This window comes from Phasianus colchicus, chromosome 4 (assembly GCF_987193195.1).
Source record: "Phasianus colchicus chromosome 4, bPhaCol1.hap1.1, whole genome shotgun sequence".
Lineage (NCBI taxonomy): Eukaryota > Metazoa > Chordata > Aves > Galliformes > Phasianidae > Phasianus > Phasianus colchicus.
In genome coordinates this window covers 9,475,104-9,502,671 of record NC_143439.1, presented here as the reverse complement: position 1 = coordinate 9,502,671, position 27,568 = coordinate 9,475,104, and the positions used below count along the sequence as shown (strand labels likewise).

At 44.0% G+C, this 27,568-nt stretch overlaps 2 protein-coding genes and 1 long non-coding RNA gene across 8 annotated transcripts in view; 1 reads left to right on the top strand and 2 right to left on the bottom strand.

Moving 5' to 3' along the window:
- LOC149918039 (uncharacterized) overlaps window positions 1–15,736 on the bottom strand; it is a 74,851-nt gene extending 59,115 nt beyond the window's left edge. For both annotated transcript variants that reach the window (XR_016465799.1, XR_016465800.1), the window contains exon 1: window positions 15,624–15,736. This is a non-coding gene — a long non-coding RNA (uncharacterized LOC149918039). The remainder of the gene's footprint in view (window positions 1–15,623) is intronic.
- Window positions 954–10,511, top strand: REELD1 (reeler domain containing 1). The gene is made up of 7 exons (XM_090138608.1): window positions 954–1,173; window positions 2,190–2,412; window positions 4,289–4,461; window positions 4,575–4,640; window positions 5,163–5,472; window positions 6,152–6,215; window positions 8,653–10,511. The coding sequence occupies exons 1-7, from the start codon at window positions 954–956 to the stop codon at window positions 9,223–9,225; spliced, it is 1,629 nt and encodes a 542-aa protein (XP_089994734.1). The 3' UTR covers window positions 9,226–10,511.
- A 4,733-nt stretch (window positions 15,737–20,469) lies between the features above and the next one.
- SLC10A7 (solute carrier family 10 member 7) overlaps window positions 20,470–27,568 on the bottom strand; it is a 147,601-nt gene continuing 140,502 nt past the window's right edge. For all 5 annotated transcript variants that reach the window (XM_090138587.1, XM_031588864.2, XM_090138588.1 and 2 more), the window contains one exon: window positions 20,470–24,151. In XM_090138587.1, coding sequence (XP_089994713.1) covers window positions 24,042–24,151 — 110 coding nt within the window. In that variant the 3' untranslated portion in view covers window positions 20,470–24,041. The remainder of the gene's footprint in view (window positions 24,152–27,568) is intronic.

Below are 27,568 nucleotides of genomic sequence, written 5' to 3'. Positions count from 1 at the left end.
GGAAACTGTAGCCTGGGAACCTCAGGAAGAGCAGAGCTGCTGTTCAGAGGTACTTGTGTGAGCTGCCACGAGAAACCTCACCCAGCAAAGATTTGGCTGTCTCTGCAGCTGGTTCCAAGAGCACGAGGGCATCCCACTACTAGAGCAGGGGCAGGGGGTCTGGCCAAGGCTCCTGTGAACCCCAGAACATCTCTGGCATGCAGCTGATGGGGGTGTGAAGGTGTCCTGCTGCAGAAGGTTGAACTGCATCCTTCTGCTCCTGGCTTCAGGCTGGGCAGGAGCTGTTCCATGTGAGGGGTTTTAATCAGCTGACAAGTTTGAAAGTGATGTAAATGGAGGTATGCACTGGACCTCCTCAGTCTCTGATTTTCTTTCATGTCTTTACATCTATTTATTGACTGAACATAACAAAATCTAAGCCAGGAAAAGCTGCGTGTTGAAAAGATTAGAAAGAGCCACGTTAAAAGCAGGACAGTATGCAATAAATATAGTGTGCTTACTCTTCATCCTCATTTTCAAAAGGGCCTGGAAAACTGGAATAAGAAAATACCCTGTCTAATCTGGAGATGTGCGTTTTGCCAGCCACCCAGTCTGGGTGATAACCAACATCCATAGTGCCAAGCATAGAATTTGTGGAGTTCAGCAAGGGTAGAGGGAGCTGAACTGAGTCATCAGCATGCCCACACAGAGCCTTATTCTCCTGCTAAATATGAATTTCTGGAGCAAGTCTCTCCCAGCCAGTTCACCCTTTGGATGACTTCACTAGAAACGTGAAGTCTGGCAGGGTCTTTTCCTTCCCAATGTGGAATTCTGTGGATTCCCAAAGAGGATCCACGTGCCATGGGGATCAATTCTTCTTCTTCTTTTAGAGGCTGTGGGAAAGGCCGCTCAGCTAACTGGAAGGTGACGGACGCCGTTCCAGAGTGGGTGCACCGGCCACGTCCCTGCGCAGCATGGAGGAGAGGCAGAAGGCCTGCCTGGCGGTGGCTGCCTGTGCGTGCACTGTGCTCTGCATGGTCTCCTCCACATCCGCCTTCTCGCACGGCGCCAGCCCCTCTGCCTGTGCTGACATGATGCCCAGGCACCTGCGGGCTCAGCTGCACAGCCCCACGAACAACTATGTTACCATTCACACCAACGTGTCCTTCTATGTCCCGGGAGACAAGGTCCCAGGTGAGGACAGCTGCTGGCTCTGTCTCAGCCCAGTCCCACAGAAATCCCTAAAGCAGTTATTAGTCTTCGCTGGTGGCAGTTTTGCAGGCAGTCTTTCAAATTATATTCATTTGTGACTCAAAACCCAGTGTACTGAGCAGAGCAGCTTTCTGCTCCGTGCTCCTGACTCGGAGGAGCAATTATTTAAGAAACATTTATGAATCTGAAAAATCCACGCTATCTAATCGTGAGTGATGACATTAATCTTAGAGAGGGATGGGAAGAGGGACACCATCCTCACGGCACAGCTCCAGGTGCATTATGCCATATCTCATCACTAGAAAATGAATCTATTTACAGAGAGATCCTGTCTGCAGTGCTTTGCCTTAAGCCCTCTCAGGTGGTGCCTGGCCCCAGATCCCCACCGTGCTACACATCAGAGACAGCTGGTAGGTTTGGGGGCTTTGGGTGGGATTTATCTCAGCTGCCTCTCACCCATACAGAACCCACCACACAGTGGCATGTGAGAGGTGCCTGTGGAGGGTGAGCCACCCCCTCTACCTGTCACCCCATGAGTGACAGGCTCTCCTCAGGGCACAAGGGTTGATTGCCTGAGCTGCAGACAGAGCTGGGAGGCACCATCCTCCAGCCCAGCCAATTTCCCTTTCCATCCCCATCCAAAATAACTCTCCTTCAAGGGCAGCGTGCAATCATCTGCGTATGTGCAGTGTGGTACCCAAATCTCTCCTTAAAGGTGGCTGCATGCTGCCTAATGCAACGTGGTTAGCATTACAATCAAGGGGGAAGAAGACTCAAACCGACTGCCTGTGCAATTTCATACTACAAAGCTATAGTCTGGCACCCTGTATCCAGCACATCCAATACAGATTGTAAGGGCAAAGGTTGTAGGATGCTTTGGGGTTTTTTTTGACAAGGTTTTCTTCTGATTTCACAGGTGCCGATGGAAATTCCATCACAAAAAATTCACCTGAGAACTGCAACACAAATCCCTTTGTGTCCCATGTTTTGTTTTGCAGTGACAGTGAGGAGCAGCCGGGATTTCATGGGCTTTTTGCTTCAAGCTCGCAAAGTGTCTAATGATGAAACTGCTGGCACATTTGTCTTCATTCCTCCTGGCTCCAAGCTGCTGTCTTGCTTTGAAGATGGTGATACTGTCACCCACTCGGACAAGTCCCTGAAGAGAAACCTGTCCTTTGTATGGAAAGCGCCGGACCAACCCATTGGAGACATCAGATTTTTGTAAGAACAAGTCTGTCCCTAACCAGTGTCTTTGCAGTTTCAGTCTTTCTCATCTTTCAGCTTTCACAAATTTGGTTGCATTTTTCCATTGTACTCTTCTAGCACGGTGGTTTGATGTCTCTTGAATCCTGTAGAGCTAAATGCTTATGAAATCCTGCAACAGCATCCCAGCTGGCATATAAATCCCCATTTGTATCTGCTGGGTACCGCTTTTTTTTTGCTTACATGGTCACTGTTTTCTCAGAATAAATGCACTGGGAGATGACAGCCTAAGCAGTTAGGAGACAGAAACATTAAGGCTTAAGGAGAGAACTGCGATCAGTCTGCTTGCTTTTCTAAATAACGCACCCTGTAGGACTTCCCTGCTTACAGGACAATGTCACACGTCATTGCTATGTTGAATGTCTTTTTTAGTTTACTGTTTGTTTGTTTGTTTATCATGTTAAAGGCAAACAGTTACTCCCAGGAGGACTAGGTGGCAGTTACTCCCAGGAGGACTAGGTGGGGAGCACTTGGTCAAAACTTTACATCACTGTTTTGCACTGAAGTCCAAGTGTTTTGGTTCTGATCTGGAATTAAAAATAAATAAATAAATAAATCTAACTGGCAGCTTTAGTGGGAGCACAGGGATTTTTTCATTTTGGAATAGATTAAATTGTTTTGACTTTACAAAATTGCTTAGGAGCTCCTTGGCCAGATCCCTGGCTGCTCCCCTAAATGCAAGCCTCCTGCTGAGTGCTGTAGCTTGCACATCTCATCGTGATTCAACACAAAGTAATTGAAACAAAAATATTTCTGCTCAGCATTTCCATTTTGCCCGCTGTTACAGACTGGGAAATACTGTTAAAAACATGAGAAAAGCAAACAGATAAAAATAGCCCAAATGCTGCCATACCCACTCCTAGCCACTCACTCTGACTCCCCCTGCACCCTGCAGCTGCTACCCTCCAAGCCAGCCCCACAGCCCTTCCCTTCTCTCTCCAAGGCTGTGCCATGTCACCAGCCACGGGCCATATCTCCAGAAGAAACACTCACTGCTCCCTCCTCCCTGTTCTCTCCTCGTCTTCCACTTCTGCTGCTGCTCCTGCTCTCAGATTCCCCACCCCAAATTACTTATAAATCAGTAAGCTTTGCCATAAACTCCGGGCAGATTTAATGCAGAAAGCAAACGGCACGTGTTGTAACGGTGATCCCCAGCCACACTGTAAATCCATGTTTCATAACTTGTGTTACTACATCCGAGGAAGGTACTTGTTCCATTTAAAAGAGTCTCACAAGAACCATTCAGCACAGGAAAGGCAAGGTCGTTCCCCCTTTATCTCATCTTCGAAGGCACCTGAGTGATCTGAGCTGAAATCCTCCCCCAGGATGAAGCTTCCCCACGCTCTGGGGATGTGCCTAAAGGTTGGCACCTGATGAAAAGCAGAGTGTGAGGCAGGTGCAAATACTGAAGGGCTCAGAAGAAAGTGCCTGTGGCTTTTTCTACCTATTTCGCTGTTTGTACAAGTTACATTGACCTGTTTTAATTAGTAAATACCTCTGTTGTCTCCCTGCCTACGGAAGATTATATGCAGAGCTATTCAAAGTTTTCCAAATGTGCTTCTACCAACACAGTGAATATAATAGCTTTTTTTCCCTTCTTTTCAGTTCCCACACATTTTTGACTGATTGTAATTATTACCGATCCTTCACTCGCTATCTTTCATATGGGACCTGGTATCTTTTATTTGTAATATAAAAACGTGTGACAAGCTAATCCTTTAAAATATTTTCAGGCTGTCTTTAGATTAAAGCACTCCTTCTGATTAGCTGAGCATTCTGATCTTTTATTAATAACTCTGAGAGAGTAAATTCCTGCATAATTATCTTTTAACAGCATCTCTGTAGTCCAGTCATACTTTGTTTACTGGGCAAGGATCGAATCGGCCACCGTGGCTCAGCGAGGGCACAACGACACATCTGCTGGAGGCAGCAGAAAGGCCGGCCCTGCAGCACCTGCACCCACGCAGGAACCTGCTGGCCCCCACGTAGCTGACACAGCAAGCAAAGGTACGTGGTTTGTCACTGACAGTTTCCAGCTGGGTGTTTTTACGGCTTATTCCTTGTAACCATTGAAGAGAGAAGAGATAAACAAGCTAAAGAGGCCCATTTAACTTTTTCAGCTGCTGGCGAGATCAGTGATGGCCATGAAGAACTCTCTGATGAGAAGGCACAAATGGGCATCCTAGGTAACAGTCAGTCCCAAGGAGGGTACCAACAGGATAAACACTGTTGCCAGATCCTGTGATTTGAATGAAAACCATAAAATGCTGCTGAAAAAACCCAAATCTAAAATCTTAGGTCCTAAAGACAAGCAAGTGCAGTTAGCAAAGCTGCCCACATACTGGAATACATTTGTCTCTAAATGTGACTACTACCCTTCAGGCATGTAGTTGTTTGTATTTATGCTGCCTCTGGTTCGTAAAAGGCTCTAAGAATTTACTTACATTTCAATTAGATCTGTTTCTCAGCCTTTCTGGCATAGCATCAAGTCTGAGCTTTAATTATTTCACCCGAATGTCTGTTAGGCAGCAGGCTTTGCTTCTTTACTCCCTGTCTGGGTTCCTATTTAAAGCCAAGTGCCTTAAAAATAAAATCACTGCTGTGATCCTTACTACTAAATGCTAGCGCCAAGTGCGATTTGAAAGAAACAAAGCAAAGAAAGTCAACTTCTGCTCCTCCCTTGCTTTTTGCTGTCTCTGTCTTGCTAGGCTCTGGTTCTTCCATTGCCATCCCCAGCTCTCTCCAGTACACCAGCCCAGCTCTGGTCAGCCTGACCGGCATCACGCCAACACCAGCACAGGATTCAGGCACTGGTGTCCACTCAGATTTGCAGCCCACCGCAGAGCCAACGCAGCTGTCCCAAACCTTGTGGGGTGCCTCCGGCAGGAGTGGAGGGAGCAGCCCCACGAGCAGCTCAGGGCTGGAACCATCGCTTGCTTTCCAAGAGCCAGGCATGGCAGATGCTCTGCAAAGCTTCCTCTTCCAGGACTACGCCTCCAGGCAGAGCCTCTCTGACAGGTACCACACCACGTGATAGCCACGTAGTGGGAACGGCTGCTTCTCCAGCAGTCCAGGGGAAGGAAATCAATGCTGGTTTTACTGTGGGTAAAAAAGGGTGTTTGTAAGGTGTGTGTGGCTGTGGGGGCAGGTGGGAGAATGCTTGCTTGCTGAATTTTTGAAAAATAATCCTTTAGCGTCAGATGGTGGCAGTGAGACAGTCAGAGCGCAGGCCTTGTGCTGATCAGCCCAGCAGAGCTGCCTAGCCAGGTGACTGAAAAATGTGATAAAAGCTATTGACCAAAATTGATTGCTGCAATATTTTTCTAAAAGTGTGTGCAAATATCCAAAGAAATGGCGAAACTTAACAGAGCTATTTCTCCACCTGCAGGGAAAAGGAAGAAAGGATTTAAAGCAATTATGAAATATTGCCTTGAAGAGGTCTGCTCAGAAGTCTGAAAGGCCACAGGATCTTAAATGCAGTGTATTACCCTGTGGGTGTAAATGATGAGGCTAAGACTAAATGATCAGACATTATGAAACACATGGCCTACATGGTCTGTGTTGACTGTACGTACCACGAGGCTGCTCCAGCAAGTGGCACTCTTCACAAATCATGCATACTGTAGAGCTCAGGAGTTCTACTTCTGTGTTCTGAAATAGCAGGCATTACATATTAACTCTGTCTTTTCTGTTTCAGGGCACAAAGTAGTGCCAGCACTACCAACCTATACCTGTGTGTGACGTGTAAAGAAGATGAGCAGGTAAGCACTGATGATGGGGAGGATTCATTTTTGTTTTCTTCGAAGACAGCAACTGCTGGAAGCTGGTGAAAATTCTTAGAAAAGATGAGGATAAAAGCTCTCTGCTGCTTCACAGCACCAAGAAATATATATGTCTCATGAGTGACTAAAATTACTTTGAGGTTATTGAGTTGTTTGTTGTTTTTTGTTTGTTTTTTAACCTTAACTGCAAATTGGTTTTTATCTCTCTCTTCTCTTTTCTTCTTTCCTGATGTCTGGGTTGCTAAGAGTTCCACTGCAAAAACAGCCCAAAATAATTTTTTCTGTATGCAGCCATGGTCACAGCTTCATGCTGCTGGATGTTACTGGGCTGGAAATATGCATTTTATCCCAGTGGAAGGCTGAGATGCTCCTTTCTGGATGTGCCTGATAGGTATTGCTCATCACATTTACCGGAGATGAAACACTTTATCCATTCTGGTGAAGGCCAAGGACGCTGTGTGCTTTTAGAGGGCAGATCCAAGCCGTTCTGTGCACACAATAATACCATATTCTCCTCAGCATCCTAGAAGAGGGGGGAAAATTGGAAGCCTGTTTCTTTTTTTACAGAGCTTTATTTCCTAATAACATCCTACTTCTTGGAGTGGCATCCAAAATTACTCCATTTCCCCATTTCTCTGCCCAAAGCTCCTTGAAGTCATCACCTCCTTGTGGTGTCACCAAAGGCCTGCTCTGTATATAAAACATAAACACATAGAGCTTCTATGGCACCTTCCTATTTCTCTGAGCACTGACATGCATACAAAGAAAACATGCTCCTTCATGTGCTCACACAAGCACACATGGGGAAGAGAGGTGAAAACAAAAGAGGAAGGGCCCATTCAACAGATAATGAGACAGATATTTAGAAAGGACATAGAACAAATTAAGGAGAGACATGTAATGTGAGCATCTGGCATAGCAGTAGGGAGAAGGGAGGAAATGGCTGGAGATGGGAACTAATGGAAAGGAAGACTGATTGTGCAGGCAAGACCAGAAGAGCATAATGAAATAAAAATACTGAAAAATTATAGAAGAAAGGACAGAAGCAGTACAGAGAGGAGAAAAAAGTGAGGCAGAGCAAGGTCTTTTTCTACAGCAGTGCCCCAAATCCTGCAATATATCCCTACATGTGATTACACTAGGAGGTCTAGTGAGCCACACACACGCAATATTAACCTTGGCAATCAGCTACAGTTTGCAGTTCAGTTACTGAATTTTTTTTAACCTACTACCTATATTTTACTAGCATCTTTCTTTCTTTGGAAATTGTCTAGTGGATGCTCTGTGACTCCCCCTTACTTTTGTTCACAGCTTGCCAGGGTTCCTACCTCAGCTTTGTGGTCCTGTCACACTGTCTTCCCAGCAAGCTTTCAAATTCTCTAGTGAAGGCAGAGGGTGAGATTTTCTGTGGTGTAATTAACGGATGTGTGAAAGAGCCTGCTGGGCTGGACAGGCTGGAGAGTAGCCAGCTAAGGGTCAGATCCAAATCTCAGGGAAGCCAAAGAAAAGACTACAGTACATTTCTCAGGTTTTGGATTGGGCCTCAGGTGCACAGTGGGAATAGAAAAATTCTGTGAGGGCCTCCTAAATTGTACGATTGTTTCACAGTTAGCCTTGGATGGTATCTGCAGAAAAACCTGGACTGCAGACCTGGTTGTCATGCTGTGACAGATAAAATAAGGTGCCTGGCACCAAGGAGAGCCCCTAGAAAAGCACAGGAGCAAGCAAGAACAGTAATGTGAGCTATCATGCCAAGTAACACTGAGAGGTAGCGGATTTCAAACAGGCGGTGGAGACTGAGAAGACAAGACGGACTCTGGGGAGAAATTGTGGGTTCTATGTGACTGGTCCAAAAATGCTGATGCCAAAATGGTCTTCTGGGTCCTTTAGTTCCACAGTTTGATCCATGGCCTTTGAAGGGCTGTGCTGAATTTCAGTGGACCCAGTGTGAACTTAAACACAAATCATGGCTGGGAAGATACATCCATCCTTTCAGAACAACGCTGGCATCACTAAAGACAGGAACTGTTCATTAAGTGATTCTTCTGTTATAACAGTGACTGTGCAAAATACCACAGCAACAGTGGGAGTTGCAGACTTGTGCAAAGCAGTGAGTGACCCTTCTCTGTGCCTGTGACCTTCCTCTCTGCTCTTTCGCACACTCCACCTTGCCCCATGGCACCAACTGCCTTATTTCCCCTGAAAATTGTGATACAGACAGAGCCGTGCTGAATCTAGCTCATATCCCAAATGCTACTGAGTAGCCGGAGGATGAAATAGGGTTATTCTAAGGCTGAGGGACACTTCAATCAGAAACAGAGCTGAATGATAGAGTGAAGTCAGTAGTGGATGAGAGTCTAATCAGCCTCCTTTCTGTTCCCTCACTGGATTTCTTGTCACGTTTTTGCTTTCAAAGGCAAGTACTGAGAATGGGGCTGCCCTGGAAACCTCCCTGCCTGCAGCAACCTCTTGGTCCGCCCTACACATACGCGCTCACCTGAGTGAAGCTGCTGTGACAACAGCCTGGTTTGGCAACGAGGACATCGTCAGCAATTTGTCATTGGCCTGGAGGCAAATGGCAGAAAGCAAACCACCCCAGCGGCCAGAGGAGGGTGAGGAGGTCAGTGAGGAGGTGGGTGGGCACACGCTGCCATGGGTGACCAGAGCAGGTCCCAAACCCGCTGTCCCAGGGAGGGGGGACGACTCTCGCAGAGGGACACGTCTGATAGCAGCCCAACTTGGCATCCTCCTTGTCTGCACGGCGGTGCTGGGGCTGGCTGCGGCGGCTGGCCTGCGCTACATCTGTGCCCGGTACTGCCACAAGAGGACAGAAGTGTCCTTCAGCGAGCCAGGCAACAACGTCATCACTGTGAAAGAAAGCGGGGAGATGATGCACTTCCGCAAGATCCGCGAGAACAGCTTCGTGCTGGTTCAAGCTGAGTACAACTGGATCAGCCCGTCAAGCAGCGGGAAAAGGAGAATAATGTAAACGTGGGCAGTACCTACATTAGTGCCATGTAGATGAGCCAGCCAGCCCTGTAGATGAAGACGGCTGAGATGCATGTAACACAGACTCTAGAAAGCAGTAGCATCCTTGCTGCCTATAGGCAGACATACAGGCATACCAACTCGATGCAGCTAGCTCAGCTAGACGTGTTAGTCAAAGTATCCAAGCTACGGCTGCTAAGAGAACTAAAGTAACTATTGTTCTGCGTGTTACACGTACCACAATTAATATTGTACATCTGCTCATTAACTGTCACTGCAACCATTATTCTTCCTCTGTTGCTTTAAGGCTGTAGCAAAAACCTCTGAAATTCCTCCTCTGCACTGTATACTGTTGTCTCCTATTTTATCTCTGCAAAAGCTTCTAGCGTTAAATTCCCCTTTCCTTTCTAGGAACTAGAAACCCTTGGTTTAAACCACCATTCTCATTTAGAAGCTTACAGGTTCAGGTCTGTGCACTTGCTAGGTTTCAGATGACAAAATACTTGCCAGTAGATTCAAAGTTTCAATGGGAAAATAAAAAGCAGTAACTCACTTGTACAGAACATTGATCCACAGAATGCTGAATTGATCTAAGGGAAAGAAACACACGGTGGTAGAAACCAGTTTTTGGGGAAGAAACATGCCTCCTCATCAGGTGCAAATGGAATAAAACCTTTCCTATCCATTTGCACCTGATGAAGAAGCTTGTTTAAGCCTGACAGCCAACATTTACTTTGTCTTTTACTTTGAGTCAGGCCAGTTAACACTCAGTGCGGAAACACACACTGAGAAATACCCTTCCCAGGTCACTTTGGAGGTCCTCAGCAAAGGCTGCTTGGTAAGTTAACAGCATCCTTGCGCTCTGAGTTTGTGCAAACTCTCCTCCAACTGCATGGTTTTCAGCAGGAGGCCACAAAAACAGCCCTTGGAAAACATGAAGAACCTTGATGCATTCTAAGAAGGGAAGGTGATGAAAGCAAGGGCAAAGGTTTGTTTTACCGAAGCTTTGAAAGAGCAAGAAATAGTTCTGACAATGATCCTCCTGAGATGTAAACTTTAGAGCCTTTCAGAAAGCAGTGATTCCCCCTCTCTGCTATCCTTTCCAATGGCGAAGGGGCTCATGTTGTCTTCTGAGCAGCTGAAAGCAGAACAGACTTAAACTCTGGTGCTCCAACTGATTTCACAATACTCCCATCCTGCCAAGCTAAGCACACACCCATACGTGGATCAGGATCCCACTTCCTTCCTGCTGATGGGGACACCAGGCAACTCCCTGCTCTGGCAGCAGGGCTCTGCATTATCTCCAGCTAGCTGGCCATCTCCATGCTTCATAATCAGATAAAGCCCCGCTTTCACCTCCTCCCTTACATTGCCATGACTTCAGTGGATCATGAGATGCTATTCTCCAGTTCAGCTTCCTGAAGTGTCAGTAATATAGCATGTCCTTTGCTAAAAGAGTCTTCCACACTCAGAGTTTATTTCTGGCCACGCTACTGTACAGCGACTGATAACATGAAACCTTGCAGTCCACACAGCCAATCTTCTGTCAAGTAATCATAAAATAAACAAGTAAAAAAATAAGTGTACTCACAAATGCAGACTGCAGAAATGAGGCAGTCTTAACCATTGCACTTACTGAGAAGAGCAGCTGCACCAGGCCCCTTCCACTGCAGGGTGGCCAGGGTTAGGGGCGCTGTAACTGAAAATCTGCTTCAGACTCAAGGCACTTAAGGTTTTCCTATATAGTAAGTTGAGCTGAAACATTACCTACTAAGAAGTCTATAGGTTTTTAAGCACAAGTCCAGATGCATGCAATGGAGTTCCCCTCTTACGTCCCTTATAGAAAGAAAGAATGTTTCTCTAACTCAGTGTAGCTGAACCTTCTAGTGACTAAAGTAGACTGCATTTAATTCATTGTTAATGCAGCCCCAAAATTCCTAATTAACTGAGAAAATAGGTCAACAAACTCTTAAATATTTAAAGAACTATCACATATTATTTCAAAAAACTTCTCGTGATGGCATAGTTGTTTATGAATAAATTACAAATACCTATGTCCTTTTCCACCCTCTCTCCAGATTTAATCTTATCAGACTGGTACAGCTTGAAAAATGCCCCTTTCCTGTCCCCAGCACTCTCCCCGTTGCCCAGTACTGTTCTTGCCAGGGTGGCTGCAGAAAACAAAGGCTCTGGTCTGAAAGAAGATGTCTGATTAGGAGAGTAGCACTTCAGCGGTACTCTTGCCAAACTCTACCTTCTGTTAAATTCATGCAGCTCTGGTATTATTAGTAGTAAAAACAGTAATGGTGAGCTCCAAGGGACATTCTCCTCTGAATTAGTAATGAGTTCTGCTACTTTGTGGACTTGGCTGAGACTGAAAGTGCTTGTGTTTTTCTCTTGCCTTCTGCATGATGCTTCGTTTATTGTAGTTGCCATGACAAGAAGGATCGGGGTTTTTTCTCTTCTTAATGCTGTTAAAAACCCAAGCACTGATTAATTCATTAAGAGGCAAATCATTCAAATGCCCCACATTCTTAAGTGACCTGCCTTTTATTGAAATTAATCTGTGCTCGTGTTTGTAGCAGATTTAGAAGAAAAAATGACAGAGCACAAAAAGTAAAAACACAAACCACTCTAATGCAAATTAGAGTGAGAAGTGAAAGAACTTCCCTTGCTGGGTGGATGACTGTATTGGTCACAGACGTAGACAGCGGGGGATCTTAGTTCCTCCATGCAGGTCAGCCTGAAGCAGTCTGCACCCATGTGAGGCTGTCATCCCTCAGGCAAGTGCTTGGTGCCTGAACTGCTGGCAGAAGGTACTGAAAGGAGCTCCCACCTATCCCTAATTCACACCCATCTAATTCTGTCTCCCACCAATCAAACAGGCAGCAGGTACAGCTTCGGCAGCACAAACTCCTATGGCTGCAATTCTTTGGTGTCACTATGATGCTTGAGCTGTCCTAACTCAAAAAAAAAAAAAAAAAAAAAAAAAAAAAACACCACAATTTAGAAACAACTAACTACTGTACGGAAATGCTCACTTATCACTCCTATACCTGCACGCTCATTTTCCCATCTCACGTCACTGTGATCGCTACTTTCCCCCCCTCCATATAAAGAAAAACCCACTGCCTTCACATCGTCAATCCTGGGTGCTGAACGTCTAATTCCATCACTGATTCTATCTGCTTTTCCATGGTATCAACATCGGATTGGTTTTGCCCATCATCAAGCCCTTCATAAGTGTGTTCCCCTCTGACCGGGAGCTGATGCTTCCTCATACTATGCTGCAGATGCCCTATTAAAAGATTTCTAACCCAACTTCAGTTAACAGAAGATGGCAGCCCTCCACTACATCAGTGGCATTAAATGTAAGGCAGAGGGGTTGCATTAAGCAAAGCATTTGGCCCAAAGCTCGGTTAAAAATCATCGTGGACATTTCCCATATTGGTTGAATTGTCACTATCAAGCAAACGTCAAACACGCACTAAATTTGCCTGCTTCAAAATAGGCGACAGGACTCACAGCAGAAGTCCAAAGCTGGAAGCTTTCACTGTTGAGGTCACGAGGAGCATTTCCATCCATTTCTGAAGGCCAGGATCACATCCCTGCCCCAAGCGTGCACCCTAACGCCAGCTGTAGCGGTTGCCCAGGATGTGCAGAGTGGGGCAAACCCCTGCTAGCTTTGTTCTCAGCACTCCTCACAGAGCAGAGCTGGATGAGATCCTGGGCAGTATGGGGATCTGTCACGATGGCTTGGCCAGCTCTTTGGCATAGTTTCTGCAGCTACTGGAGACCGCAAAAACCAAGGGAGGCAAAGCAGCTACGCCAGAAACCCAGAGACTGAAACACAAGGCCCTGCAACAAACTGAGCAGTGGAGAGGCTGTGTGGGCCACCTTGCTGAGGGGTGAGGTTCGGTCCTCTCCCTCGCCCCTGCTGAGCCACCTGTGCCTCAGCCAGCTCCTTGCTATGTTTAGTAAACTAGCAATGAAAAATGCCTGTGAAAAGAGGAGGAGATGCTGAAACGATTCCTGCAGTGTTCAGCTGCAGAAAGACAACTGTTTGCCAGACAAGACCAACAACAAAGTAATGACCTGATCCACTCAGCAGGTGAACAGCAGAGCAGCCCTGTCATTCCTCCTGATAAGCCAGAGCCTCTCCACTGCCTCTGCCACAGTCTCAAGACTCAGAATGAAAGCCAGCAGGTCTGGGCAGCTCTGCAGTGCCTCCTTCCTATCTTTTCCCTCCCCTTTCCCTGCAGTTTCCTCCAAGGCACCACACTGTGTACAGCAGGGAAGAGAAGCACCTTCCCACCAGCTGTCTGGCAGGATCTGGGGGTCACAACCACCCTGGGACCGTGCACTTATCTGGAGCCTCTCCTTAGCCTCCCTCTCACCACAGATCCATTTTCCCCCTTCATGTCTCATTGCAGAAGCACTCTTCTCTCATTAGCATGTGCACGACTCTCCCAGTAAAGCATTTTGTTATATGATGTATGAAGGATCATGTCTCACACCACATTTTACTGTATATTTAAGTGCATGTTTTGCTGATTTACTGCTGTTCTAGGGAACGTCTCCTTCTCTTAGCAGGGCAGGTCCACAACGGATGTACCAGCTCTGACTAATGATTATTAGCACATCCCAAGGTTATGTACTACAATCAAATAATGTGCAGGAGGGAAAAGAGACTCCAGCTTACTGGGCTAAGGACAAAGATCACAGCTAGTCTCTGAATCTTCAGATTGCAATATCCATTACAGATTGCCACCTTCTAATGTCAAAGAATAATTTGTTGTTCAGAAAATGTGTTGCTATTTCAAAGGCAAGTCAAAGATCAGACTCGCTGTATATCAGTGTGCTGATGTACATTAGGAAGTGATGTCCAGGTACCAAGGACATTATGCTGTCGGTATAGAGGGAAAGACAGAAGACGTGACTCGCTGATCTACATTATGCAAACACATGGCCCAAAGTGGAAAAATATTTAACCCAGTCAAGTAAAATGTCACCAGTAATTCCCAGTGCTTAATGTAGCACAAACACTACATGTCAGATAAGTTAAGTGTGCTCCTCTGTGCTAGTAACAGACATGAAGTAGATCAACCCTCCATGCTGGAACTTGATGGGAAGAATTAAAGCTCCAGCAACCAAGAGTAAGAGAAACTCCCCTGTGGGAATGCAGAGCACATTTCTCTCACAACCCTGGCCAGGTAAGTGGGCAGTGTTGCATGTGGGAACTCCGCCACAACTCTAGCTATTGGCCAAGCGAGGAGCAGGCTTTTTCTCACAGCCTTTACCTAGATGCAGTTGGCTGCAAGTCAAAGATGTCCAGAGCACTAAAGGAACAAAAGACACAAACTAATTTCTAGCCTTTTATAAAGCCTTTTATGAAAGCTTCTTGTTCATGCCTTTCCAAATTAGAAAGAAACTAAAATAAAATGGCGATTACCACTTTCAATGTTTCCTATTTATTTCTGACAGAGATAAAAGCAACCTAGACCAACGCTTCTGCAGGTTTTCACAGTGATACCATTTTTCCACTTCTAACGCCTCACCAGCAGGGCCCTGGTCTCACCCTAACTCCTATGATACCTAGCGTAACAAACATAGCAGAGGCCTATTTGACTCTTGCTACATTCGGACACTGGATCCCCTCTGGATAAAGGCAAGCTGCAGCTCTTCTGTCACCTGAAACAAACCTGCTACTGAGTGCACATATCTGAATTAGGGATGAACCCTAATGAACTGAAAGAATTAAAGAACAATATAATCATCAAGGTTGGAAAAGATCTCTAAGATAATAAAGTCCAGCCACCAACCCCTCCCCACCATGCCCACTAACCACGTCCTTCAGCGCCACATCCACACGCTTCTTCAGCAGCTGCAGGGACGGTGACTCCACCACCTCCCCAAGCAGCCTGTGCCAGCGCTCGACCATTCTTTTGGAGAAGAAATCTTTCCTAATGTCCACCTGAATCTCTGAATTGGCAGCTTAAGGCCATTTCCTCTCATCCAATCACTATTACGTGGGAGAAAAGGCTGAGCCCCGCCTCAGGTCACTGCTGAGGGCAACGAGGTCTCCCCCGAGCTTCCTCTTCTCCAGACTGCACAGCCCCATCAGCTTCCCTCAGCCCTCCTCACCAGCCTCGTGCTCCACACCCCTCACAGCTACCTGCCGTTCTCTGGACGTGCTCCAGGACCTCAACGTCTCTCACGTTGAGGGGCCCAAAACCGGACACGGTACTCGAGGTGCGGCCTCACCAGAGCTGAGCACCTCCCTGCGGCCGGCTGCGCTGCTGCCGCCGCGAGCCAGCTCGCCGCCGGCCTTGCAGACCACTGCCCCGAAACCCCCAGACCTTTTTCCGCACAGAAAAGCACACGCAGGCTGTACCTTACCCAGCCGTGCGCCTTCTTTCTGACGATGTTTGGAGACTTATCGCAACGCAGAGCGGGAAACTTCCTCACGCCAGCCCACGCGCGGCGGCTGAGGGACACGCGGGGCCCGCACGGCCCCGCGGCGCCGCCAGAGGGCAGCGTTGCTCCTGCAGCTCCGCGGCCCGCCGCTGTGAGAGGAGCTGCGCGCGCGGCGGGACCGGGGCAGCGCAAAGCGAAGCGGGAACGCGGGAACCGCAGCCGCTCAGCAACGCCGGGTTCTGCTGGCTGCTCCCGGCACCGAGCTGCGCTCTGTAACGCGGGGTAGTCGGGAAAGGGCTGATCTGTCTAGCATTCATCTGCTCCTTCCAGTCTGCATGAGAGGTTCAGCTGCAGAATCCCCGTTAAAATAAAGAACGGAGGAGTTGAAGGAAGAAATTAATTCCTAGAAACGAGGAGCGCACGCTGAAACTCCCTCTCTGTAATTTCCTGTACCGCAGCCACAGGACGACCCTCAGTCCCAGCCGTCAGCTCAGCGTCCCGATTCGACTTCTGACAGCACAACTACCCTAACTCCTAAGCAACACCACGCAGAAGGGACGAACAGAACAGCACACGAGGTGACCTGCAGGATTTATCCTGCAAAGCCCATTACTTCTTTCTGGGAGCAGATTAATAATAATTCCCATCTCTTTTGTCAGTGTGAATTTAATGTAGGCCAAAAAGTCACGGGAAGTTTTCTTCCGAGGGAAGTCCATTCAAAACAGAACAAGAAAAAAGCTTAATTAAGTCTTTTTTAAATGAAAACCACTCAAGGCTTGACTGTTAATCAAAAGAACATTACTTACCTTACCCGGCATAGCTGGAACCAGGAGCTGGCAGCAGGTCTTAAAAAGGATCTCTTTGTCTTTCTTTGGTCAGAACTTACAAAAGACTCCAGCTGAACTACTGGCTATAAATACTCTTTTCCCTCTGCTAACGCATTGTGCTTCTGGGATTTTGTTCAGAGCAAACATTTTGTTACTAAGACAATATACTCTGAAATTTGGGCTTCTGAAAAAGCTGCAAATGAGCTCCAAGCAGCAGCTCTTCCAGCAATACTGTTATGCCGTCTTAACAAACCACGCTGTTGGGATCGTTTTCACTAATATTGGAAAATGAATTGAAATTTCTCACCAAATTTAATTTTTAAACATAAAAAACCACTGCTCGCTGTACACCGGAGCATATTTATGTATAAACCAAAGCTAAAAATGCAAATGGGGTGAATTAGCAGGGAGACTGCTGTGGAAAATGAACAGCCAGACAAGCAAAGCAACTTATTAAATACACGTGAGATCTTAAACCACAGAAGATAATTCAATGCAAGCACTGTTACACAGGGAGAGCATTTTTTCTATGTGTAATATGCACCTTACTTAAAAAAAAAAAAAACCAAAACAAAACACAAACAACAAACACCTACCTAAAAATCTGCCCCCCCAAACAGTAAGATTTTACTGTTTTTCAACAATGTCCTGGAAGACACTTTAAATGAGATTTGGGCACACATTTCTGTGATTGCATGTCACATCATACAGCTCCTTATGCCCTTTACAATTAGACAGGCCCTGCGTTAGCCCTGTGTTACCAGAGGAAGTCACAGACCCCACAGGATGCAGCACTTTTACTCTGTTCCCGACTCACAGAACCTCACACTTCACAACCCAGCAATCCTTTTTTTCATTTGAAAGACCAGAAAGAGAGGAATTTGTAAACAGCAGTGGCACAAACACAGGCGTGCTGGGGAGGTTCTGCTCCCGCGCTCCATTAATGGGCTGTGGGATTTGAGTCGGGTGAGGAGAGCTGTGCCTGGTGCTCACAGCAGGCTGAGCTGGAAAGACGGGGCTCCCCACATTAACACTCCGTGAGCTGCATCAAACAGAGTTATCGTATTAGCTGCCTCAAACTGTGTCACAGCCTTATTTTTAGTACACTTTTACACCCGTGGGATGTATTTTATTTACCAAGGAATCAGACCTAAACAGAGATGTTAACACCAGAGCACTAAAGGGCACTTCAGACAGTTCTTTTTGAGGGCTGTATGTGCATTTGGGGAAGGAAAGGCAGGGTGAATGGACGAGCCAAATGCTGTGCACGCATCTTCCTGAGCCACTCGTTGGAATCACAGTTTGTTTTTCAGTTGCTCTGAAACAGAACTATAATAAAATATTTCACTGGAAAAAAAAAAAAAGATGTAATTTTTATAAAGAAAAACATTAAGAATATGAAAGAATCGTATTTAAAGCAATACTGTGAAATAGAGCAGGCAAGAACTTGCTGAAGATCTTGGCAAAAGACATCACACAATTATTGCTACATATGTTTCACAGGCTGCCATTGGCACCAACAGTGGGTGCAAGCATTGGCTCAGGGCTACTGATCCAGACTCAAATGCTCATTGTGCAGCAGCGCTGCTTTGCACTGGATGGCTAAGGACAGTTAGACACTGCTCTTTCAAAGGTGTTATCCTGACTCCAGCTTTACTTCCTAGAGAATTCTTTGATCCTCAACTGACAGCCACAACAGCGAGCTATGGGCCCACGTGAGAGCTGGCAGCGCGCACAGGAAGGCTCGAGTCCCAATGAAGAATATGTCAGGTTGAAGATGGGGAGAAAAAAACACATTTTATTACAGATTTCATCAAATGTTTCAGATGAAATCTGGCAGAACTGCACAGAGAAGACACCAGGAAATGGGATACAATTTTCTAACTTCTCAAGTATGGGCTGTGCAGCAGACAAAGGACACTGATCAGGAAGGACTGCTGTTCTGATGCTAAGAAATAGAGCACAGAATTGTAAAAAGCTTTTGTCAATAGAATTTCATACCCAATTATTGTCACAGGACTCTCAAATTTTATTTTCCGCAATTCCTCTGGCAAAAGGCCAGATCTCACATGACCTCCATAATTTTCTTAATCGCATCAATGAAATCATCTTTCCTTCAAGGCAACCCATTTTTTTTTTTTTTTTTTTTTTTCTGTTAAGAGACCTGATTTCTCTTAAAATTTGAAACCATTTTATAACTGAATAGTAATTTTTCTCTTACGGAGAGGAACATCTGCAAACCTTTGATTTTATCACAGTCATACTTGATGGTACCCACCCACACAAGATGCTGTCCAGAGAGGGTTTTTCCTTGTTCACTTCATGAAAAATGCTTCTGCCGAGTGGCAACTCTGAACACAAGTAAGGAGTGGGCAATACACACCTGCACAAGATCATCAGGAGACAGATGGCCTCTTCTGCATGCAGCAGCGTTGAAGGATTGGCTGCCTCGCTGAGCAGGGATCGCAGCCGGTTCCTCGTCTCATGCCTGCTTTCAGTCTGGCCGAGCAACACAGAGCCAGAGCAGGTCTGGACCTACCAGGTACACTAACAATTAACATGTTATTCTAGGAGCTATGTAATTCTTCATTATTCCCCTTTTCAGTAAGAGCTTGCACTGATCTTCTTTGTATTTTTTTTTTCCTTAGGTGATCTGAGCCCCAGCTTCAGGAAGAATACTGAAATCTAAGACAAAGTGCTTAACTTAGCAAATGCCGGTGATGGGATCAACTCAACGGAGTACTTTTCTGCAAGACATTGGTCTACCTGCCTTCCTTGCCCAAACTGTGCTCAGTAAGGTAGGTGTCAGAGAGCACTGTAATTCAAGAGCAGCTATTGCTCATTTCTTCTTTGACTCTATAGGTCACTGACTAGAAATCTCTGCAGAAATGCATCTAAAGATATTTTGAAAATTTGGCCTCCACTGATGAGAAAATTAAGTGGTGACTCATGCTCCCATCAGCTCCAGGCTTGATTACTGCAATTCGATGGACTGAGAAGCTGATATTCCACCGAGACGGCAATTTGCTTAGGGGAGCTGCTGAGAGGCCTCATTGGCACCAATTGCTTCCAACACATCTCTCTTATCCTTTTAATCACTAGCAAATTTAATTTCACTTCTCACTGAAGATCTCACTCTCTGCTTTTCTGGCAAGAGAACAATTCAGAGGCTGATTTTGGAACCTCTGCTATAGCTCTAGATTCCAGCATGAAGCAAACTTGCTTGTACCAGTATCTCAGAACTGTATTTCCCAGCATTTCATTTTCTAGTCCCCCCAATCTAAAGTCCCACTACTCATGATTAGTTACCATCCTGCTGGGTGTTCCCTGCTGAACTAGAATGGCAGAGGAACTGTGCACATAAGCTTCAAATAACTGAGTTCAAAATGCCTCCCTACAAGAGCTCACAGTCCAACAATCACAAGTGATATATGGTTCACAAAAGTAAACTGCAAAGAGACAATTTCCTTCAGACGTTACTCCAAATAGGTGCTGTAGTTCTGGTCTGAGAGACCAGGGCTAGTAGTGGAAATGGGGGCAAGAGAGATTTGGTTTATAAATGCCAGAAAGCGCCAACCATCTGAACTGAAGTATAAAATACTCTTCATTTGCTCTCTTCAGATGCTACATTATCACGGAGTGTTGTTAGAACAACAGCAGAGCTTTTCAAACAGATTCCTTTGGGAAAGTGCTCCACAGCTTAACAGCCTTTTCACTGGAGATACACAAGTGTAGCCCAGGGCAGAATTCAGTCTCCCATCTATTTCACATGTTTGAAAAGGATGGTACGCATTTCTGGCACTTCATAATAATAACAGTAATACAAAAGCATTTAGATTATAACAAAATGGAGGAACCATGATTTACCTCTTACTGTGTTGTAATTCCCAAATGCATCAACATCTATTTAAGTGCAAAATAATCTAGAGTTTACAAATACAATGCTACAATTGTCTGCTGTAAAGGCTCTGTGTAAGATTACGACTCAATACAAAACACAATTCAGTGACTGAAATTTCATTTTTAATGTCAGAATAACATAAAAAAGTAGCTCTTTCTCCATATAAAGACCTGCAAAAAACGTATATGAGAGGCTTGGTCCTTCCTAGCATTTCTACATGTGTAACTGCTCATATCTTATGCACGTACGCACTTACACATAGATAAATGTGCTTGCAGACAGACAATATTTCATCTTAACTTCTAACCTCCTGCTGTCAAGGTATTTTCACAGAAAACCGTACACAAAACTAAAAGCTCCTCTCTCCCTGAGTGCCAGAGTAATTGAGAGGACTACAGTAAAACCAAATTATCGGATTACTCCTCTTTGGTCTGTGAACAAGCACAACTGCCCAGCTTCTGCTGAGACTGCGGTCTTTCTGTTGCACAACTCATTCACACTAGCTAGAAGTTACACGAGAAAAAAACGCAAACACAAAATAAAGATCTGCATTTTTAAATACATAAAAAAATATTTTTTGGACCTTACTGGCGCCATCATAAGCTTCTCAAGTACTGCACAAAGGGGAGATAACATTTTTGAGAGACTCAACACAACCTACAAAGACTCCCTGTGAACTCTGAAGTATCGCTTTATTGTGTTGGTGGGTTTTTTCCCCTCTGATTTAATTAAATGGGATTATAGATATGTGTAAGCTAAGAAACATCAATGATTAAGAAAATCCTAATGTTTTATATACAATGTTCTCCCTTTCCATCAGTTTTGTCTGATTACATTCATCACCAACTCTCAGTTAAATCTAAGGCTAAAAAAACAAACTATTTTAACCCTCTACTGAAACACTGTTGTATTCAACAATGAATTAACTTCCATTTGATTATAATTTACAGTATTCCTTATTTCTCCAAGTTTAGTTTATTAAATATTTTTAAGCAGCTCAGATTTATTTATTTTTTTAAACAGGACAAGCAAACAATTTAAAAACCTTGCAAAAGAACAAAAAGTAGGTATGGGTAAAAAGTTGACCCAAAGGATAAGTGATTTTATCTTGTTTTCCTGTTAGCCAAATGAAATTCAAAACCATCCTGTTTATTAAGGGCATTAAGCATAACAAAAAGCCATAAAACAAACAACAGTCTTTAAACAAAATAGAATTGATATGCATAATTAAGTTTCATCAAGTATGGTTTTAAAATATGCACTGCAGTTTTGCTTTGTATTCCCTTTAGATGAACACCTCCAATGATGATACACAATATTACGCTGCCCCAAGCAATCAACAGCGACTTGGTAAAGGCTTTAACACAACTCCACCTTAAAACAATTTGGAATATTCTTAAATGCAGAAAATACTGAAAGGAAGAAAAAAGATGTTTTCAGTGGAATCTAAGCAAGTTGTTAGATTCAGTACTGAAGATAGGAGATTCAGTTCAGAGGTAGCTCAGTAAGGGTAGCTGCAGTGTTCTAACTATTTAGCATCAACACAACCACACTCATCGTATGCTAGAACTTTTCCTTCAGATTAAAACAACTAAAACAACTACAACAACTAAAACAACAACAACAACAAGACTATCGTTTTCCGGGAATGTTGTTTTGCCATTCAAAACTAACAGAAAGAGACGCTGATTTCCATGGGAGATTAATTCCTTACATATTCTGGAAGTTTGGGTTTATAGAAAGAGAATAAAAAGAAGCCATCCTGAGTCTGGACTCTGCCGCAAGCACAGACAAAGGAATTTCAGTGGTCAAGGAGCCAGTTTCTGATTACTGTGTTAAAGAAATGGCCCAAGAACGTGCATGTTATTCTCTCCAGTTAACCACCCAGGTTGGCCTGTTGGTGGATCTGACTGTGCCATCCAGAGATTCAATGATCACAACAGCGAGCTTGCTGCTCGCTGCCCTTTGTATCTCTGGCTATGGAGAAGAGAGCACAGCCCTGGAGGATGCTGGGAGTGGGCAGAGTTGACTCCTCTCCAGGGAATGAAAAGAAATCAGCTTGTGACCACATCACATACCTTCGTTATGTGGTTTCTTTATTGTTGACAACAATTTTGAATAAAGGCGACGCTGCCGGCTCCTAACAGTTTCTCAGACAAATGGTAACAGAACAGTCTTGCACTAACTGACCATCAGGTAAAGCACCCGGGATGGGTGTCAGATTGCTTTCCTGTTGCTCACAGGAATGACAGGCTAGATAGAACAGTAGCTATATCAACCACTTCTTTTTTCACTAAGGAAAAAAGATACGTATTTAATGTACCTATCCTAATAAAAAAAGACCTTTAGCTTGTGCAAATGTCTACACAGCCTTATCAGAGCTACATCTGCTGAAGATCTGCTCAGCTGCACCATTAACCGCGATGTTAACCCTGACACACGTGACACTTCTGCACTCACATCGATCTCCCTTTGACCTATTTCTTTCCTTCCTTTTAATGTTGTAATGTACAATTGCCAGCACAATTTTTGCAGATGGGTACCCCTCAGAGCCCAGTGTAGATAGTCTTCTGAAATCTTAATTTCCCAGACAAGATGCAGAGCTGGCTAGGTGCTTAAAATACATGCCTATGTTCCCTTCTCTTCAATTCTCCTCTTAGAAGTGGTATTTTGTATGTGTTTTAAATAGCTTTTTAAATAAAGTAACATTTTATTCTTAAAAAAGTTGTGATGGATTGTCAAATTAGCTATGATAGTGTTCCTGTTACTGTGAGGATCCTTCTAATTAGAAAAAAAAAAAATAATTGTCAACTCTTGTCCTCACAAGCTATTGTTCATTACCAATGCAGCAATGTAGAAAACAAAGCTCAGCTTACTACAATAGAGACTCTGCTTCAATATTAGCATCCTAAATTCTGTCACTGCAGATCTCTGTGCATTGCACCAAGGGAAGGAAAAAAAAGAAAAAGAAAAATTTGCGTTCTTTAGGGGTAAATTATAAAAAAAAGTCTCCTAGCTGCAAACACAAATACTTCACTCATAACCCAAGCACCAGATCAGTTCTTTGAAGAAGCTTATGAGGCATTTAAGATATACAATGGCACAAAATCATACAATGGAATTGAAAGAATTTTCTTGAGAAACCATTAACTTTGAAGGAATGTCTAGACAACTGTGTCAACAAATGCAAATAATTCATGCTTCTCAGCTTCTATCCAATGGATGGCCCCATGCTGAGTATACACAAACTCAGAAGAAAAAGGCATGTCACAGTCATATGACTAGGGAGTGTAACAGAATCACACAGAAATTCAAGTCAGTCTTGAAACAACCCTTCAGAAAGCTCTTCTCCAGGGTAAGCCAGCAGTGGGATAGGCTACTGGTCATTTTGGCTACTTACAGCTGGTGCACCCTGGCTTCAAAGCAGGGGCAATGGAAGAAACACAGCTGTTATTCATGACCTCTTCGTTTCATTCCGTTAGAAAAATAAAAACTAAAGAACTTCAAAATACTGTACAAACCTTTTGCAGTAGCCAACACAGTGGCTTCTGGAAACAATGTTTTTGCCAAAAATGCATCTGTAAGGCACTTAAAGGGTATCTTTTTTATATATATATGTATATATAAAAATAAAATATGCACCGAAGCAACATTCACAAATACCCAGTTGTCTCAATCATCTGTGTGTACAGTATAGTACATATATACATTCACTGTGACACCGGCCATCTCCATCATTATACCTTCACGGGTACTTTGGGTTGCCTGGTTAACTTCAGTGCCTGTGAACATAAAAAAAATAAAAGCAGTCACTTTCTTATATTCTTAAAAGACTGACAGCACAAGACAAACTTTTTATTAAGGGGTGACAAAATGCTCCGGGTTCTTCTGGGATGCTGAGTAAGGTATCAGCATGCAGCTGACAGGCCACTCTGGCTTTTGAGATATCTTTGCATCTCTGGTTGCCCATCACAACAGACAGCCTTAAGAAAGGAACGATAAGGAATATGGCCAGACTGCCAGCAAAGGAAGCTGGAATAGATTTCAGATGTCTTTTAGAAAGCAACTGTTGGGGTCCCACCGAAGAAACCACCTGTGGCACAGATAAAAAAAGCTTCTGAGTTACTCAGGGAAAGACAGCGATGAAAACTCTGTATTCTCGGGCCTTCTTTTCACGTGGCTCAAAGCACACCTATAGCCTAGTCACTGTTGTAGCGATGGATGTCACACACTTTGGAGTTACCTTCATGTAATGAGGAAAGGTAACAACAAGCCGTGCCCATCCATCCAGAGGTGACCTTATCCCGTGATACCTGACATTTTTGTTTACAATGGCTGCAGCTTTAGTCTGCTTTTGCCAAACGTTTTTACAAGGAGAGAAAATCCATGGAGAAACCTTAAAGTGCAGAAGGGTCAGTCAGTTACAGTAGGTAAACTATACAGTGTGAGGTTCAACTTGAACGACAGGTGGTCGTCCTTCCACTTTGGCAGGATGCACCCTCATTAACTTACAAGGTAAGTGTGACAGGCTTAAAAGACATGAGCTTTTCAGCTGCTCCTGTATATACACTGTATATACACAGTGCACTGTGGGCACCCTGAAGGATATGCCTTCTTTTGTGAGCTGCACAATAAAATAAAGCTCGGTGCTTTTCTGTGGCCTGAGCAAGAAGGAAGTTCATGAAATTTGGAACTGGTGTTGTCCATATCCTCCTGGGGGAAGTGTCCTGACAGACTGGCATTTGCTTGAGAAACTTATCATTTCTCAGAGCTGGCTAAACAAGCAAAATTCAGTCTGAGAGATAAGTGTGATGGGTCTTCCTATTGTAGATATTAACCTTTAATATTGTACATTTAAAGCTTGTATGCACTGCTTGAAAAACATTCTAGCACAAATGTAAACCCTTAAAAAAAATCCAGTCCTTTAAAAATAAATAGGCTTTATTCCCCTCAGAAACACCAGCTTTCAGAAACACCAGCATTTAACTATCGTTAAATCTAGCCATTTGAGATTAGTCTTTTGGATATTATTCATCAAGAGGCTCGGGAGAGATATCAGTTCACATTTTGTTTGGGAAAACAATTTTTTAACTTTGTAGTTTGGCAGATTCTGCTGCCATATTTACAAACTAGAAATACCTTAGCGTAGATGAACCTCTAAATATTTAAATTCAATTTCATACAACCGGATCACATGTACTATCATAATTAAGTGAGAATGTCACTGCAGTTGAGTACTGTGACTGGATAACCACCTCCCCCTGCAAGAGATGCCAAAATGAAGCCAAGGTGTTTATAGAATATAAACATCAAGGGTGATGATGACATGTTTGTTTTCAAAGCAGAAGACCATTATCCAGTCACAACATTCACTTCTGTTATACTTATTGCAACCGTACCAGACCCAACCTCATTGATTTTTCTTATGAGAGTAATTAAAATAACATTTGTGAATAATAGAGAAGGCCAACTGAAGAAACTGCTGCAACAGAACAACAATTCCCCAAAGTGGTTCTGTGGTAGCATTACAGTCTGATTAGCACAGAAGGTTTATTTGAAGCTTAATGAATAAGAAACTAGTGCTGGTGAACTGTAAATCTCGGCAGTACTGGTTGACTTTTCTGATGCCCTGTTTAAAGGCTGTGTTAACTTGCAACAACTGACAGCAGTCCCTAAAGGCCTTCACCACCCCTGAGCATCTGGGAGGTCTGGATGAACTCCAGCCAACTGCAGGTCTTGGCAGCAGGGAGCAGTCAGACAATGAAGAGAAACCTGCATTGCAGGGATCGTTTCTGTCACTGGTAGTGTCATCAGGCTATCGTTCTTCAGGTGAAGCACATTATTTTCTTGATGCAATATGACCCCCGATTATTTCTGATAATTAAAAACAAATATCAATTGCTTCAGACTGTTGGAATTTCTGAAATTATGTATGATTTGCAAATTTCCATTTTTGGATGCTAAGATAAACGCAGCTTTACGAGACCTGATTTCTGGACTCACTGCTGGCAGACTGGGAGCTTTCCTGCTTTTTATAATTCACATAATCATAAATGGAGCAACACAAAGTGACAATGTTAGGAAACAGCATTCAAATTAGCAAGGTAATTTTGCTGAAGTAGTAAAATGCTGGACTGTTGAATTTTGCTGAAAAATGGAAACACAGAAAACAAAAATAAAACTTCACCTACAAGTGAAGAAAGAGGAGTATTGACGGAGCTGGGCCTTCTACAGTATGACTCAACCTTCACCTAACATGACCATCTAAAACTACTTCAGTTGTCACAGCTTCTTGATCCTTATCATCTCCGAACATTAGAGACAGAATTATAATCAGTGGCAAAGAACAGCCAGCTGTGAGGTGGTTATTACTGTTCTGAGAACATGACTGAAACCACTGCAATTTCAAGTACGTCACAGAATGGCTCTCATATGTGAATAGCTTCAATCAGCACTGAAATAAATGCAACTTGTATCATAGAATCATAGAATTGCTCAGGTTGGAAAAGACCTTAAAGATCATCGAGTCCAACCACAACCTAACCATAGTACCCTAACTCTAACAACCCTCTGCTAAATCATGTCCTTGAGCACTACATCTGAATGGCTTTTAAACACATTCAGGGATGGTGACTCAGTGATGCCAATGAATAAATCTCTAGGTTAGTCTATAATCCTGTAGGCTATTCCACATTTCTGACATGAAATATGATGCACCAAACTTCTGTAGACTTTTGGCTACTATAAGGGGTGACCTAAGTAAAAGCTATACAAACAACACAAAAGAACAACCTTCCCCCCCAAAAAACCCACAACCAATAGAAAACATTTTCATCTTGTTTCAATACAGTTCCCAAAGGGCCCTCATTTTAGCTGATTCCTGAAGCTCTCACGCCAGTAGAGTTCACATCTTTCACGCCTTCATGAGAGAGCCCATCACATCTCCACAAGAGGGATGCAAGGCAGTGATTACTATCCAAAGACTAAACCATTTTTACTGGCTAAAATTTGAATTCATAATTTGAATGCTCACTGCAGTGAAATGTACAAGCTGTAGAGGTCTAACTTCTGCATTTGAACTTTTATGAAGGAGCACAAAGTTCAACCTTTTTAACATGTCACTAATGTGACTATCACTGTCTAAGTACAGAAACAGAAAAATTCCTACCATGGGATCCACAAGAATGAATCTGAGAAGT